Source organism: Lipotes vexillifer, unplaced genomic scaffold, assembly GCF_000442215.2.
Source record: "Lipotes vexillifer unplaced genomic scaffold, Lipotes_vexillifer_v1.1 scaffold150, whole genome shotgun sequence".
Classification (NCBI taxonomy): domain Eukaryota; kingdom Metazoa; phylum Chordata; class Mammalia; order Artiodactyla; family Lipotidae; genus Lipotes; species Lipotes vexillifer.
In genome coordinates, this window is record NW_006792921.1 from 682158 (window position 1) to 698921 (window position 16764).

Below are 16764 nucleotides of genomic sequence, written 5' to 3' on the forward strand. Positions count from 1 at the left end.
GTTTCTCTCTAACAACTGCTTGCCCTCCTGCTCCTAAAGTAAGAAATTCTCAGCAGCTTCTTGCTGAGGGAAAGCAGAAGTGGCTTCAGAGCCCCAGTGGCATCAGGAGCACTCAAGAGACAGTCCAGTCCAGCCTATTTGTAGGAGAAGGCTATGAAAGCAGAATGAAGAAGAGAAATAGATACAATTCAAAGTTTCCTTTGATACAAAATGTAGTATTTTACAAATTCAACATCCAGAATGCATGGGAAACCCACCCATTGCTCTAGACATAGGACTGGTACATTCATCAAAGCACGGCAAAGTCAAACTGGATAGAGCTTGACCTAAGGAGCAGTGTCTAGAGTCTTCTGCTAAACAATAACCTCTGTAACTCTAGTGGCATTTACAGTTCATTTTTCAATCAATCACTGCATAGCATACAGCACATTCAAAATGGAGCCTTCTATGAAGAGAAATTCCTCCCCACAGCATTCACAAATCTTTGGATCAAAGCATCAGCCTCCTCTATTTTTAACAGGAAGTGGGAACTAGATGGACCCATTTTTCTGCAGAGAAAAGGTCTGAATGTACTCTGGCTTACAATTCTCAACCCTCCTCCAGCTCTTTATGTGCTGGGGTCTAACTTGGACACTGGGTTACAAGAGGACCTCCTGTGAAAAAGACACTGTACACAGAGTACCTGGTTGGCTAAATTTGAGGCGATTCATACGCAAAAAGTCACCACTTATTAAACTGTTGAGTAAGTTCCTCTCCTAGATCAGCCGTTAACGTGGTGATCTAAGCCCCAGAGGCAGTATCTTAAATGATGCTGAAAAATACCCAGGCTTCGCTGATAACACATAGAGGCAGACCTCAGAGATACTGTGGACTTGGTTGCAGACCACCGCAGTAAAGCGAGTCACACAAATTTGTTGGTTTTCCAGTGCATATAAAACTTATACTATCTTATAGTCTATTATGTGTACAATATGTGTACAATAGCATTATGTCTAAACAATGTATATACCTTAATTTAAAAATACTTTATTGCTAAAAAATGCTAACCATCATCTCAGCCGAGTTGTAATCTTTTTGCAGTAGTATCATCAAAGATCACCATGACAAACATAATAATAATGAAAAAGTCTGAAATACTGGGAGAATTACCAAAATGTGACACAGAAACACAGTGAGCAAATGCTGTTGGAAAAGTGGCACCGATAGACTTGCTCGACTCAGGGTTGTCACAGACTTTCGATTTGTTTAAAAAAAAAAAAAGTGCATTATCTACAAAGTGCAATAAAATAAGGTGTACCTGTAATCCACATATGACACTGTTACCGTGCTCTGCCCAAAGCACAGAGTCCATTCAGGCTTATATAAAGAATCAGTGGGAAAACGTTAGGGTCCTTCCGGGTGGCAGCTTTCACAGAAGGTTGCAGTCTCTCCAGGTTAATGTCAGCTGAGGCAAACAGACGCTGCACGATCCCAAACCTTTCTGTATCTTTCAGTGGAGCCAAGACTGGGTCTTCAAGATCAGACACACCATCATCAGACAGAGCACGGAGCTGAAATGACACATGTAAACAAATCCACCCAAAAAGGTTATAGAAAATACACACCACTGGATAATAATGTTAGCACTTCTAACTAACTAACTATGGGGGGGAAATTAAGTTGTTTACATTCCCCAAATAGAGCAGGGAAAACCCTTAAGCTGTAACAGGATATATTTGGCCCAGGCCAGGACCTCCACTTCGCCTGGAGTCCTCTGACCCAATCCCTACTCTCTAAACTCTATCTTCTACTGGATCCACGAACTCCAGATTAGAAAGGTCAGCATATAACTTTCTTATACACACAGTATGTAAGGTTTGTTTTATTAATTTTAATTCACCTATTAGAATGTCTTACATGTTTGCATGAACTCCTCAAAGGTGGGTACCCTGGTTTATTTAGTGATGCTTCTTGCCTTAAGCTCTTCCTTCCACCCACGACATCCTTCCTCCAGAGTTCCCCACAGAACTTTCCTTCTCATCTCTGAGCTGTCGGTTGAAATGCCACATCAGAAGGGCCTTTCCTAATCCTCTCTCCATTGAGCCACTCGCTACCCCCATATCCCAGCCACGATTACATTATTTTATTGTCTTCATATGCTTGCTGTATCCGAAATTATCTTCCTGACATTCCCTGTTTACTCTGTTTATTAAAACCTAAGCTGCCCAGGAGAGCAGGGACCTGGTCCGTTGTGCTTACCTTGTACCCTGCCTAGAACATCGACCCTCAGTTGAACATTAGTTCTTCAGAGAGGTCACATCAAACACTGCTCTAATTGCAACTGCTCAGAACTTGTGAAACTTTGTTTTTAGGGTCTTGAGCAGTGCCTCTGACACAGTTGTTTTTAATCTTTAGTAATTACAAATTTGCCAGTAGATTTGAATTTTAAACAGGCACTCAGAACCAGATCAGATTAATAATGTAGAGAGTAAAATTTAAAATAAAAAGTGAAGCCTTATAAGGTATGCATGAATTTTAACTGAATCTGAAGGGAATCCAAAAGAATTCCAGACATGTTCTGAGCACTGATAATCTTTCTTACTAAAAGTAATAAGCAACTTGCCCCAGGGGGCTGAAGGGCAGCACTCATTTGCATATAAAGGAACTTGTGTGTCTGTTATCAAAATCAGCCTTACAAATCTACACTTTGTAGATTCACCCAATGCAACTCACACAGTGTAACCACAGGTTTCCCGTTACCACGTGGCCTAGACTGTAAATTGTAGATGATGCTTTAGGGAGTGGATCTGGCCTGCTTCTTTAAGCATGAGCACCACATCCGGTGATTTAAGAATGAGCTCCACTGGTGCAGCACAGCGGGCTGTGTCCTGGGTCTGGTGGAGAAGCACCCAGAGCAACACCCTGGCTTCTTCTCAGAACATCTGCCAACCCCAAGTGCCCAGAGGCACTTCTCGGTATGAGAGATTACAGTCACCCAAAGAGGGGGGTGGAAATGTGTGAAATTAACATTCCCTCCAGATGATTCTTTCTTTCTTACCAGCTCTTTCACCAGTTTGCAAATGTGTGTGTTTGTTAGTGTATCTGACGCTGTTCTTTCAAAAGCCCTTCAGCAAGCCTCTTAAAGTTACTCTGGCCACCAGACAAGACAAGACAGGCATGCAAGGAGATTTCTGTACCCTGCTCTAAGTAAATACCTATAGGAAACATAAGACACCCAAATTCCTTCAGGAGGCAGGAGCCTTGCGGTCCTAACAAACGTTGTTATGAGCTCTAGGGGAGATTAAAGACCTTCCTGAGTGTCTTCACGTAAAGAAAAATTACTTCTTTATGTTGAGCAGCCCACAAAGGCAAACAGATGACTCTATGGGTGGGTAGTTTTGCACCAAGGTAGAATACCAGCTGTGCTGGGACTCCAAGTGCATCCTAATGGCTACTCCCAGAACGCCAACAGAGCAGAACTTGGAAGCAACCCGAAGATCAAATCCTAGAGCAGACCTGCAGGGAAGATGACGACTAACTGTGAGCTGGTTGGGAGAGGGAGGGAGTTAGCTAATGCAGTCTCGGCAGTATTTTCTTTTTTTATATACTTCCTGAATGCAGTTGATAACTTTGTAAATACATGGTGAGGGCTGACTTGGAAAATGCTAAATACTTAGTTGCTGCAAAAGGGAGCTAAGCTAGAAAGCAGAATTACTGTCATTGCAGATAATTAGATAATGATACATATTGTTTCCATAACCAAACTGCACCATCAGCCTTTACCCTCAGCTGGCCGCACCACAGTGGCATGCTGGCTCATTTTCAAGTAGTTCAGTTTTTGTGGTCAAAGGACAAGAACACAGCATTCCTCTGCACAGGTAGAATCTGCTTTCGGTTGTGAATGACATCTAAACTGCTCCTTGGAATGAAGCCTTGCTGCAGTCTCTGGATGTCTTTGCTACGCCAAGAAGTACCAAAGGCACTAACCACAGTGCTCAAAGTTCCCAGAGTAGATGCATAACAAACTGCAGGGTCCTATCTAGGCAGTCTACCCCAATACCTGCTTCCCAGATCTGGGAGCAGAGCTCTGAGCTTTGGTCCTTTGGGTCTACATAGCATGCTGGCCTCAGCCCTTAGTGACCAGGCCTCAAAATAACATAGCCGGGTATCCTCTGCTTCTCTGCCCTGGGCTGAGCAGCACCTGCAGAAGCTACAACAGAGGAGCTGCCCCAGCCTACTGATGGTTCCTTCTACTGATGACCCAGTTTGTAATTTTAACAGGAAAAGCTTAACCTTGACTTTCAGGGCTAAGCTCATCATTACCTAGCTCTTGCTCTTGCTATGGCATTTCCTGAGGGCATGAAGCTAATGATATTCCTAGGAGAAAATGAAATGTCTCCCTGAGACAAAGCAGTCCTCTTGAATACCTCCCCTGTTGAATTTGATGCAGAGCTGAATCAAACTGGTCCAGCCCCAGAACTGCCATTGCAAATAATGTGGTGTCAGGCCCCTTCCCTGCAACACTGCACCAAGCCTTGGCCAAAATTCTCTCCAAAAACTGCAAAAATCATGAGACTTAGAGTATAAATACAAGGTTTGAGTCCTAGCCCTGCTAGCAGGTTCTTCAAATAACTCCTTTCCCTCTGAGCCTTAGTCTTCCTATGGGGTGTGTGACATGGGCAGGGTGTAAAAAAGAGAGAGATTAATAATACCTGTTTTAACCTATTTTGAAGGGCTGTTGTGGATGAGAAAGCCTAGTGAGTTTTACCAGCTGTTAGGTGTCCATCTCCTCATCACTTCCCTGTTCCTGCCCATCCCCAGGTCCTCTCTGGGAGGTTCTTACCAGATGGCACAGTGTAGGAATAATCTGGAGCTTACAACAAGTGCCCAGCAGAACCGCTGCATTATCTGGCATTTCTGCAGGAGAAGGAAAAAAAATCAGTCACCATCAAAAAGCACCCATGGAAACAGAGCCAGCCCCCAAGCTGTACCTAATTTATATATCCTCTACCAGTCAGGCAGAGGATATGCTCAGTAATTGTAGAATAAATGAATGAATGGGGCTAAACCAGCAGCAAAGGCCTTTTAGAAAATAGATGTAGGGATCAGGTAACCAGCTCTGTGTTCACCAGAGGATATTTCTTACATGCAGTTTGCCAATCAGAAAGAACGGTACAGACTCAGGGAAAAGTGAATCAGCATGGAAAAGTAGAAATAACCTGGGCTTTGGTGACAGAAGAGCTATGTTTGAGCACCACTAAATATTTGGGAGCGACCGTGGGTGTACCTCTCTCAGCACGTTTCCTCATTTGCATACTATAGATTTTTTTCTGCCTATGTCAGAGAACTATGTAAACTACAAAGGGTTATACCTAGGTCACTAATCATTTGGGGGAGAAAGATGTAACGTGGTCTGGTCAAGGGGTGCCACAGCAGACCTCCTGAGCCCAGGACTGTGCAGCGCCCCCTGGCCCACGGCTAGCTCAACACAAGGGTACCAGTGGCAGAGAGCATTGGCACAGAGCTGTAGAAGGCTGGGGGCTGCCCCAGAAGGGTCCTGCCAAGCCCCAGGGAAAGGAAATCCAGATCAGTGTTCATCAAAACCAGTTTTAAATACCTCCCAAGGTAGAACAGATGCAGTTGCTAAAAGGACCCAATCCCTTGGGATACAACCTTTGCACTGAAAAGGCACAAGAGAAAAGAATCGTCTGCTCCATCATCTGGCGCAGGGAACACTCATGAACCCCCCCCCCATCTCCTGCATTAATTAGCAGCCTTATTTATATAAATGGCAGTGTGTCGCTGAGGCTGTGGCCCAACAGAGCACAACGAAACACGGCCTTCTCCCAAGAGCAGAAGGCTGCTAGGGGGATGGGGCAGCCCCGAGGCCTGAGCCTGCCAGAGAACCCCCTAAATGGCATTTAAATGTGGTTTTGTCTCCAGAGAGTCCCCACCGTTTTCAACAGATCCTCAAGGAGGCCCGGCTCCCAAATCAGGAAGATGAAGATGGTAAAGGTATGGGGCCTTGTGGAAAGATCCACAGGGCTGTGAAGGGCCGGGACAAAGTCCCCTGGGACGTGATGTCCTGGCTGAGCTACCGTCACAAGTCATCTCACCCGTTCATGTGTCCATTCCTCACTTCTCAGGTGACTCCCAAGTCCCATGTAATCATCATCATCCCTTATTCTTGGAAATACTTTACCTCCATGTTACTCAATGGTCATTCACTACCTTGAGCATGGTGCTAGGGACACAGCTCTACTTTAACAGTGCTTACCACCTAATTTCACTGCTTGACTGTAGTGCCCTTGAGGGTGGGGATGATGATTTTCTCCTACCTCAGCACCTAGCAGTGCCTAAAACACAGTAGAGGCTTCTTCAGCGTTTCTGGAATTGAAATGATTTTGATCTTTCATATTCTAACTATTTTACAAATGAAACCTGGGAAGTTCATGCTTAAGGTCACAAAATAGTAGGGGAAGTGTTCCAGGAGATGGGCTAGATGCTGAGACTGAAGTGCTTTAAACAAACAGGAGGAGGGCTGTTCAAGATGGCACCGTAGGAAGATCCGGAACTCACCTCCTTCCATGGACAAACTGAATCTACAGCGACATATGGGACAGTTTCCTCTGAAGAAACCCCAAACTACCTGAGCAGCTCCCATACATCAGGTGAACAAGGAAAAAAACCCCATATGCCTATAGTGAACTGAGAAATCATTCTTAAAGGGCTTGCACGGGACTTACCCACCCCTAGGACCCAGCACAGAAGCAGCTGTTTGAAAAACCCCCGTACTCTCTATGAAAGAGGCTTATTTGTTATCATAAAGCATCGGCCTGGGGGTAGGCGTCTAATTTAACACACACCTAGGGACCTGCTGGTGTACTCTCTGGGGACTGAGGCCATCAGACACCATCTTTGCACCCTCCCTCTGGCACACTTCAAAGCACCAATATTTCCCAGAGAAGGGCTATGACACACCTCGGGTGCCCTTGTTTTTGTGGCTGCCACCCAGGAAACACCCCTTGATCGTCTGGCTCTCATGGCCAGCAGGGCCTGCATTCCTGGGTCCCTCGGGACAGTAACAATAAGACGGTTCTTGGCCAGCTATGGCCCCCAAGGCACTGTCAGCAAACTGAAACACAGCCCTAGTCCTTCTGTCAGAGAGGCCCAGTTGCTCGGCCTGAGGGGCAAGCTTCTGGTTTGACATACGTCTAGGGGTCTGCTCTCGGAACAGAGGCCAATGGATGCTACCTCTGTGCTCTCCATCTGCCTCATTCCAGGTTGCTGGTATCTCCTGGAAAGGAGCTTATACAATCGTCTGGCTTGTGATCTCTGTGACTGCCACCCAGTGACACTTCTAGGTCACCTGGCTCTACTGGCTGGCAGGATTTACACTGTGGTCTGTATATACTTGTATACTTTAAAAGCTGCTGCCTGAAGGTTTGGCTTCTAATCAGCCTAAATCTAGGTGCTGACTGAGATCCTCTCTGGGGCACTGACAGGTGTTGACAAACCCTCAACTATTGGGAGCCACTAAAAATAGGCTGCTTGGACAATCACAAAGGTTTGAGAGACAACAAAGAGCTAGGGTGAGGATGAATAAGGTCCTCTCTTACATGAGACCACTCCCTCACGTGAGAGGAGACTATTTTACCTTCTGTGTGGAAACAAACACAGAGTGTCACGGAAAATGAAGAAACAGAGAAATATGTTCCAAACAGAGGAACGAGATAAAAGCTCAGAAAAGGTCCTGAATGAAAAGCATGTAAGTGATTGATTTGCCTGCTAAAGAGTTCAAAATATCATAAAAATGCTTAATAAGCTTGGGGGAAGAATGGATGAACACAGTGAGAACTTCAACAAAGAAAGAGAAGATATAGGAAAGGACCAAATAGGAGTCACAGAGATGAAGAATACAATAAATGAACCAAAACAGACACTAGAGGGGTTCAACCACAGACTAGATGAAGCAGAAGAAATGACCACTGAACTCAAAGACAAGGCAATGAAACTCACCCAATCAGAGCAGCAAAAAGAAAAAGGTGAAAAAAAAGTGAACACAGCTTAAGAAACTATGCTACAACATCAAGCAGACCAACATTACACTATAGGGATCCCAGAAGAAGAGAGAAAGGGGCTGAAAACTTCCCTAACTTGGGGAAGGAAACAGACACTCAGACCCAGGAAACCCAGACCGGAGGTTCCAAATAAGACGAACCCAAAGAGACCCACACCACAACACATTAAAATGTCAAAAGTTAAAGACAAGGAGAGAATCTTAAAAGCGGCAAGAGAAAAACACCTTGTTACACACAAGGGAACCCCACCTACATGGCTATCAGCAGAAACTTTGCAGCCGAGAAGGGAGTGGTACGATATAGTGAAAGTACCGAACGAAAAAAACTTGCAACAAAGACTGCCTGACAAAGTTGTCGTTCAGAATTGAAGGGGAGAGAATTTTCCAGACAAGCAAAAGCTGAAGGAATTCATCACCACTAGACGAGCCTTACAAGAAATGTAAAAGGAACTTGTTTAAGCTGAAATGAAAGAGTACTAATTAGTAATAGGAAAACATATGAAAATATAAATCTCACTGGTAAAGGTAAATATATAGTAAAATTCAGAATAATGTTGTAAGGGTAGATTAATCACTTACAAAACTAGTACGAGATTAAAAGACAAAATTAGTAAAAAAAAAATAACTATAACTACAATAATTTGTTAAGGGATATGCAAGATAAAAAGATAATTTGTGACATCAAAACCATAAAATGGCAGGAGGGGGAGAGTAAAAAAGTAGAGCCTTAGAATGCATTCAAACTTAAGTTGTTACCAACAGGTATTTATAACCGTCTATTTTAAGTTGGTATGTAGTCCTCATGGTAACCACAAATTAAAAACCTATAGCAGATACACAAAAGAGTAAAGAGAAAGCAATCTAAGCATACCACTAGAGAAAATCATCAAATCACAAAGGAGAGCAAGAGAAGAAAGGAACAAAGAACTACCAAAGAGCCACAAAGTAATTAATAAAATGGCAATAAGTACATATCTATCAATAATAACTTTAAATGTAATTGGACTAAGTTCTCCAGTCAAAAGATAGAATAGCTGAATGGATAAATTTTTTTTTTTAAAAAAAGACCATTATGTTGCCTACAGGAGACTCATTTCAGATGCAAGGACATACACAGACTGAAAATGAAGGGATGGAAACATACTCCATGCAAAAAGAAACCAAAAGAAAGCTGGGGTTACATAGGCTTTCTTTATATCTGCAGTAAAGAGACTTAAAATTAAGACTGTAATAAGAGACAAAGAAGGGCATTACATAATGATAAAGGGGTCAATCCAACAAGAGGATATAACACTTTTAAATATTTATGCACCCAACACAGGAGCACCTAAATATATAAAGAAAATATAACAGACCTAAAAAGAGAAATAGCAATACAATAATAGTAGGGGACTTTAATACTCCACTTTCTTCAATGGATAGATCATCCAGAGAGAAAACCAATAAGAAATAGTGGCCTTAAGTGACACATTAGATCAGATGGATTTAACAGATATATGGAGCACATTCCATACAAAAGGAAAAGAGTATACATTCTTCTCAAGCACACATGGAACATTCTCCAGGATAGGTCATATTTTTATAGGCCACAAAACAAGTCTTAATAAATTTAAGAAGACTGAAACCATATCAACCATTTTTCCCAACCACAATGGTATAAAACTAGAAATCAATTACAAGAAGAAAACTGGAAAAGTCAAAATATGTGGAGATTAAACAGTATGCTACTGAACAATATGTCAAAGAAGAAATCGATAGAAAAATCAAAAATACCTTTAGACAAATGAAAATGGAAATACAACATATCAAAATGTATGGGATGTAGCAAAGCCAGTTCTAAGAGGAAAGCTCACAGCAATAAATGGCTACCTCAGGAAACAAGAAAAATCTCAAACAACCTAACTTTATACCTCAAGAAAACAGAACAAATGAAACCCAGAGTTAGTAGAAGGAAGGAAATCATAAAGATCAGAGTGGAAATTAAATGAAATGCAGACTGATAAAAGAAAAAAAAAATCAATGAAACTAATAGCTGGTTCTTTGAAAAGATAAAGAAAACTAACAAACCTTTAGCTAGGCTTGCCAAGAAAAAAAAAAAATGTAAAATAGATAGCTAGTGGGAAGCAGCTGCATCGCACAGGAAGATCAGCTCAGTGCTTTGTGACCACCTAGAGGGGTGGGATAGGGAGGGTGGGAGGGAGATGCAAGAGGGAGGGGATATGGGGATATATGTGTACGTATAGCTGATTCACTTTGTTATACAGCAGAAACTAACACAACATTGTAAAGCAATTATACTCCAATAAAGATGTTAAAAAAATAAATTAAAAAATCAGAAATGAAAGTGGACATGTAAAAACTGATACCCCAGAAATACAAGAGATCATAAGAGGGTACTATGAATAATTATATGCCAAAATATTGGACAACCTAGAAGAAATTAATAAATTCCCAGAAGCATACAATCTGCCAGGACTGACTCAGGAAGAAATAGTAGTAATTGGTCTTTTCGGATTTTCTAAGTAGTAATCAAAAATCTCCCAACAAACAAAAGTCAAGGACCAGGACGGCTTCACTGGTGAATTCTGCGTACATTTAAAGAATTGAAACCAATCCTTCTCAAATTCTTTCAAAAAATAAGAGGAAGGAACACTTCCAAAACTTATTTTATGAGGCCAGCATTACCCTGATACCAAAATCAGACAAGGACACCACAAGAAAATTACAGACCAACATCCCTGATGAACATAGACGCAAAAATCCTCAACAAAATATTAGCAAACCAAATTTGCTTGCTCAACAATACATTAAAAGGATCATACATCAATCATGGTCAAATGGGATTTTAGTCCAGAGATGCAAGGACAGTTCAACATCTGCAAATCAATGTGATAACACCATATTAACAAAAGGAAGGATAAAAATCATATCATCTCAATAGACACAGACAAAGCACTTGACAAAACTCATCATCCATTTATGATAAAAACTCTCAACAAAGTGGGTAAAGAGGGAACATATCTCAACATAATAAAGGTCAGATATGACACGCCCACAGTTAACATCATACTCAGTGGTAAAAAATTGAAAGCCTTTCCTCTAAGGTCAGAAACAAGACAAGGAAGCCCACTCACCACTTTTATTCAACATAGTATTGGAAGTCCTGGCCAGAACAGTTAAGCAAGAAGAGGAAACAAAAGGCATCCAAATAAAGAAAGGAAGAAGTAAAGCTATCCCTATTTGCACATGACATGATATTATATATAGAAAAAACCCTAAATAACAAAAAACTGTTAGCATGAATAAAGTCAGTAAAGTTGCAGTATCAAAATCAATATACAAAAATCTGTTGCATTTCTATACACTAATAACAAACTATGAGAAAAGGAAATTAAGAAAACAATCCGATTTACAACTGCATCAAAAAGAATAAAATACCTTGGAATCAACCTAACCGTGGAGGTAAAAGACCTGTACACTGAAAACTATAGGACACTGATGAAAGAAACTGAAGAAAACACAAATAAATGGAAAGATATTTCATGTTCATGAATTGGGAGAATACTGCTATAATGTTCATACTACCCAAGCTACAGATTCAGTGCAACCGCTATCAGAATTCCAATGGCATTTTTCACAGAAATAGAACAAACAATTATAAAATTTGTTTAAAACTATAAAAGATCCTGCAGAGCCAAAGCAATCTTGAGAAAGAAGAACAAAGCTGGAGATATCACACGCCCTGATTTCAAGTTATATTATAAAGCTACATTAATCAAAATAGTATTGTATTGGCATAGAAACAGACACATCGATCAGTGGAACAAAATAGAGAGCCCAGAAATAATCCCATGCATATATGGTCAATTAATTTACAACAAAGGAGCCAAGAATATACAATGGAGAAAGAACAGTCTCTTCAATAAATGGTGCTGGAAAAACGGGACCACTATCTTACACCATACAGAAAAACTAACTCAAAATGGATCAAAGATTTAAACATAAGATCTGAAACCATAAAATTAGAAGAAAACATAGGCAGTAAATAAGCTCCTTGACATCAGTCTTGGCAATGATTTTTTTGGATTTCACACCAAAGGCAATGGCAACAAAAGCAAAAATAAACAAGTGAAACTACATCAAACTAAAAATCTTCTGCACAGCAAAGGAAATCATCAACAAAATGAAAAGGCAGCCTATTGATGGGGAAAGAAATATTTGCAAATCATATATCTGATAAGGGGTTAATATCCAAAACATATAAAAAACTTATACAACAACTCAATAGCAAAAAAAAATCCAATTTAAAAATGGGCAGAAGGGGCTTCCCTGGCAGCACAGTGGAATCTGCCTGCCAGTGCAGGGGACATGTGTTCGAGCCCTGGTCCAGGAAGATCCCACATGCCACGGAGCAGCTAAGCCCATGCGCCACAACTACAGAGCCTGCACTCTAGAGCCCGCGAGCCGCAACTACTGAGCCCATGTGCCACAACTACTGAAGTCCGCGCACCCTAGAGCCCGTGCTCCACGCTCCACAACAAGAGAAACCACTGCAATGAGAAGCCCACTCGCCATAGCTAGAGAAAGCCTGCACGCAGCAATGAAGACCCAATGCAGCCAAAAATAAATAAATAAATTTAAAAATTTTTTTAAAAAGGGCAGAACATCTGAATAGACAGGTTTCCGAAAAAGACACACGGATGGCTAATAGGTACATGAAAACGTACATCACTCATCATCAGGGAAATTAAAATCAAAACCACACTGAGGTATGACCTCACATCTGTTAGAATGGCTATTATCAAAAAGACAGGAAATAACAAGTGTTGGCAAGGATGTGAAAAAAAGGAATGCGCACTGTTGGTGAGAATTTTTTAAGGCTACTCAAAAAATTAAGTCTTACTACCATAATTGGATCCAGCAATTCCACTCCTAGGTATTTATCCAAAGAAAACGAAAACACTGACTTGAAAAGATGCACCTCCATGTTCATTGCAGCATTACTTACAAAGCTAAGATAGGGAAGCAACCTAAGTGTCCACCAATGGATGAATGGATAAAGAATATGTGGTACACACACAGAGGAATATTATTAATCAGTAAAAAAAGAAATCTTGCCATTTGTGACACCATGGATGGACCTTGAGGGCATTATGCTAAGTGAGATAAGTCAGACAGAGAAAGACAACGTATGATCTCACTTATATGCGGAGTCTTAAAATAAAAAAAGGCTCATAGAGAAGATTGGGAGGGGTGTGTGTGTGGGTGGGTAAAATGTATATGGGTAGGTAAAATGGGTGAAGATGGTTGAAAAGTACAGACTTCCAGCTATAAGTCACGGGTATGTAATGTGCAGGATGGTGACTAGAGTTAATGCTGTACTGTATATTTGAGAGTTGCTAAGAGTAAATCTTATAAAGTTTATTTTTCTTGTGATGAAAACTTTTAACTATGTATGGTGATGCATACACAGTTAATGAGACATACATACAAATATCGAATCATTTTGTTGTACACCTGAAATTAATGTATATACGTGTCAATTATATCTCAATTATTTTTTTAAAAAAGTAAGTGCTATAGAAAAAACTAGTGTTATTACTTAGAAAGCTGGAAACAGGCCTCAAAAAGGGGCCACTTCCTGTTCTAGCACCTTTCCCACATTCTAAGAGAAGACTGTTGTAGGAGGGAAAGGTCAACTCAGAAGGGCCAAGAAAAAACAAGAGCATTAGTGAAAGAGCTTACACCAATCCAACCTCCACAGTGACTGACACATAAATGAGATCTCAGTTCAGAGAGCTGCAGAAGAGCACCGTTGGTTTAGAAACAGGCTGCAGATATTTTCAGCTGCACTTAAAGATTTCACTATCCCTGAGCTTCCAGCTCAGACACAGCAGGTTAAGTCTCATGTTATGTGCCAACCGCAAGTGGCTGCCTGTGTGCAAGGCTGCAGAGAATTTGAGGCTGTGTCCAGGCTCAGGAAAAAGGGGACTGTTGTGCATTCACAGTGTTGGCCATGTGTTACATATTTGACATCATTGGTCCAGCCTATTGAGATTAAAATAGATAGCCAGTGGGAAGCAGCTGCATAGCACAGGGAGATCAGCTCGGTGCTTTGTGACCATCTAGAGGGGTGGGATAGGGAGGGTGGGAGGGAGACGCAAGAGGGAGGGGATATGGGGATATATGTAAATGTATAGCTGATTCACTTTGTTATAAAGCAGAAACCAACACACCATTGTAAAGCAATTATTCTCCAATAAAGATGTTAAAAAAAATTTCAATAAGTAATAGGGTATGTGAAGAAAGGGCTTCTCGCAAGCTAGAGAACTCTGGCCTGTAGGTTAGCTCCTGATAGAATGCCTGTAATTAAACTCTCTGATATACCAATTAACACTGGGAAAAGGTCTCCAGTGGAGTTCCACAGGGCTCTGTCTTATGTCCTATCCCAGTCAAAATGTTTACCCATGACTTGGAATAAGGCACAGAGTGTACATTCATTGGCATATGGAGCTGGGAGAGGCATTTGCTCTGATTAATTGTTTAAAAACTGGAGATTCCTGGGCCTTTGTTCCCCTGTGTGCTGGGGAGGAACTCTGAATGTATCAGGAGCTCAGTGCCCTGACTAACGTCACCTTGAAGGGAAGTTGTGGGGACTAAGACTGGGCTGCCTTGCCAGGTCCTGCCTTTCTGAGAAGGAAGTGAGAGCCCAGCTTCCTCATACAGGATGACCACCTTGTGGTACCGCAGACCCTCTGGCAAGGTGCGTTCCGGATGGGAGTTGGCAAAGAAGTGTCAGGGCGGTGTCCACTGCTCAATAATAATTGGATGGCCAGGATGCGTGTGGAAGTTGTGGAGCTGCTGGGCCCAGCAACCTAGTGCATTGGGATGCTCTCTGCAGCCTCCCTGCCCTAATGGCCACAATGCTGCACTTGGGGTAGAGCCGTAAGTTTGCAAAGAGGAACAAGAGGATCAGAAGGAACGAGACACTGGGGGAGAGAGCAGGTCCCAAATGCAAGCCATTGCCACTCAGCGCTGCCAGGCAGCGAGTGTGCATCACTGGCTGTGTCTGGGGAAACTGATTTCCTGTGTTGGTGAGGGCGTGTGCCCACAGACAGCCCTCGCTGGGGGAGGAAAGGGAAGCCCTCTCTCCAAGACAGTGGAGGAGGGTGGCAGCAGACAGGCCTCCTCCATACTCAAGTCCGTGACTTCACGGCAATCCTGTTAACTTCCTCAGTCTTCCGCTGCCTATCATCCCTGCACTGCTTGAAAGGGAGGGAACCTTATGTACCAAATCGTCCACAAAGTAAGCAAAGTAATTTCAAGGCGACAGCATTTCTTCCCCTTTTTTTTTTTCCATACCTGCTAGCGCACTGACCAAGAAGTAGGCCGTAGAAAGGAGTTCCTGGTTGTGGACCACATCCTCTGGGCCTGGACACTCGCCCTGCACACTGTACCCCACTAGCCGCAGGAAGGCCACGAGGTCCCGCTGCTGTGAAGGCTTCAGCTTCCCCAGCACCGCCAATGAGGGTGACAGGCTGCTGACTATGTCCTCACACTGTGGGGAGAGATGGGGGGTGGGGCGGGGAAGAGAAGAGAGACAGATCTAGTAAAGCCACAGGCCAAGCTGGGCACAACACAGGCCTCTGCCCCATGACACACAACCCTTGTGGTGAGATGGAGAGTGGTCCCCCAAATACAGGTCCACCTGGAGCTTCAGAATGAGACCTTATCTGGCATCCTTGCAGATGTAATTTAGGTAGAGATCTCGAGATCATCCTGGATTGGGGTGGGCCCTGAATCCAATGGTGGGTGTCCTTTAAGAGACAGGAAAGGAGATGGCCATGTGAAGACAGAGTAGAGATTTGAGCAATGTGGCCACAAGCCAAGGAATGCCAGGAGCCACCAGAAGCTGGAGGAGGCAAAAAAAAGGATTCTCTCCTAGAGCCTGTGGGGAAGCATGGCCCTAATGACACCTTGACTTTAGACTTGTGGCCTCCAGGATTGTAAGAGAGTAAATTGGAGTTTGTGGTCATTTGTTAGAGCAGCCCTAGGAAACTAATACACCCTTCTATTCATCACATCAACTACCTTTCTGCAGTTAGAAAACTAAGGACCTGGGAGTAAGGAAAAAAAGAAGCTTTAGGGTTAAAAGGAGGTGGGGAAATTTTAAACACCATTTTATCCCAGCTCAAGGCCTTATCCCAAGAGATCTAGCCCGTCCACATCTCCAGAAAACCATGCGGAGACACTACCTTGAGATGTCTCCGGTCTTACCACTTGCTCCAGAACCAAGAGTAATTCTTCATCAAACAGGACCGCCTGGAGGACGTCATTCAGAGCTCTCTGTTGCTGCTCTGGCAGCTCCGCAAAGGGATGGAAATTCCTCTCCAAGAACAGAGTGGCTGTGAAAGCAGCAGAACATACCCAGTCTCGTGACTTATCTCAGAACGAGGACCAAGTAACTCTTGCTTTTTATAGCTAATTGTCCTCTGTTCTTTCATAAACACTTCCAGCTGCACAGTCTTGGAACTCAGAAATAAAGGACGCGTTAAATACCACCCTGCATGTTTTTTTACTAACCAGTCAAACTACTAAAGGAAGAAAGAAGGAGGGAAGGGAAGAGAGGGAGGGGAGACAGAAAGAGACAAAAAAAACAGAGAAGAGGGAAGCCAGGTTTTGTTTCAGACTTGACTTTCCTGCTG

At 42.6% G+C, this 16764-nt stretch overlaps 1 protein-coding gene across 1 annotated transcript in view; it reads right to left on the reverse strand.

Moving 5' to 3' along the window:
- Positions 1–1319: 1319 nt before the first annotated feature.
- The window catches only part of GSDME (gasdermin E), a 62500-nt gene continuing 47055 nt past the window's right edge, over positions 1320–16764 (reverse strand). The window contains exons 6-9 of the mRNA XM_007466064.1: positions 16337–16464; positions 15422–15617; positions 4823–4896; positions 1320–1550 (exon numbers count right to left, since the gene is read on the reverse strand). Coding sequence (XP_007466126.1) covers positions 1320–1550; positions 4823–4896; positions 15422–15617; positions 16337–16464 — 629 coding nt within the window. The remainder of the gene's footprint in view (positions 1551–4822; positions 4897–15421; positions 15618–16336; positions 16465–16764) is intronic.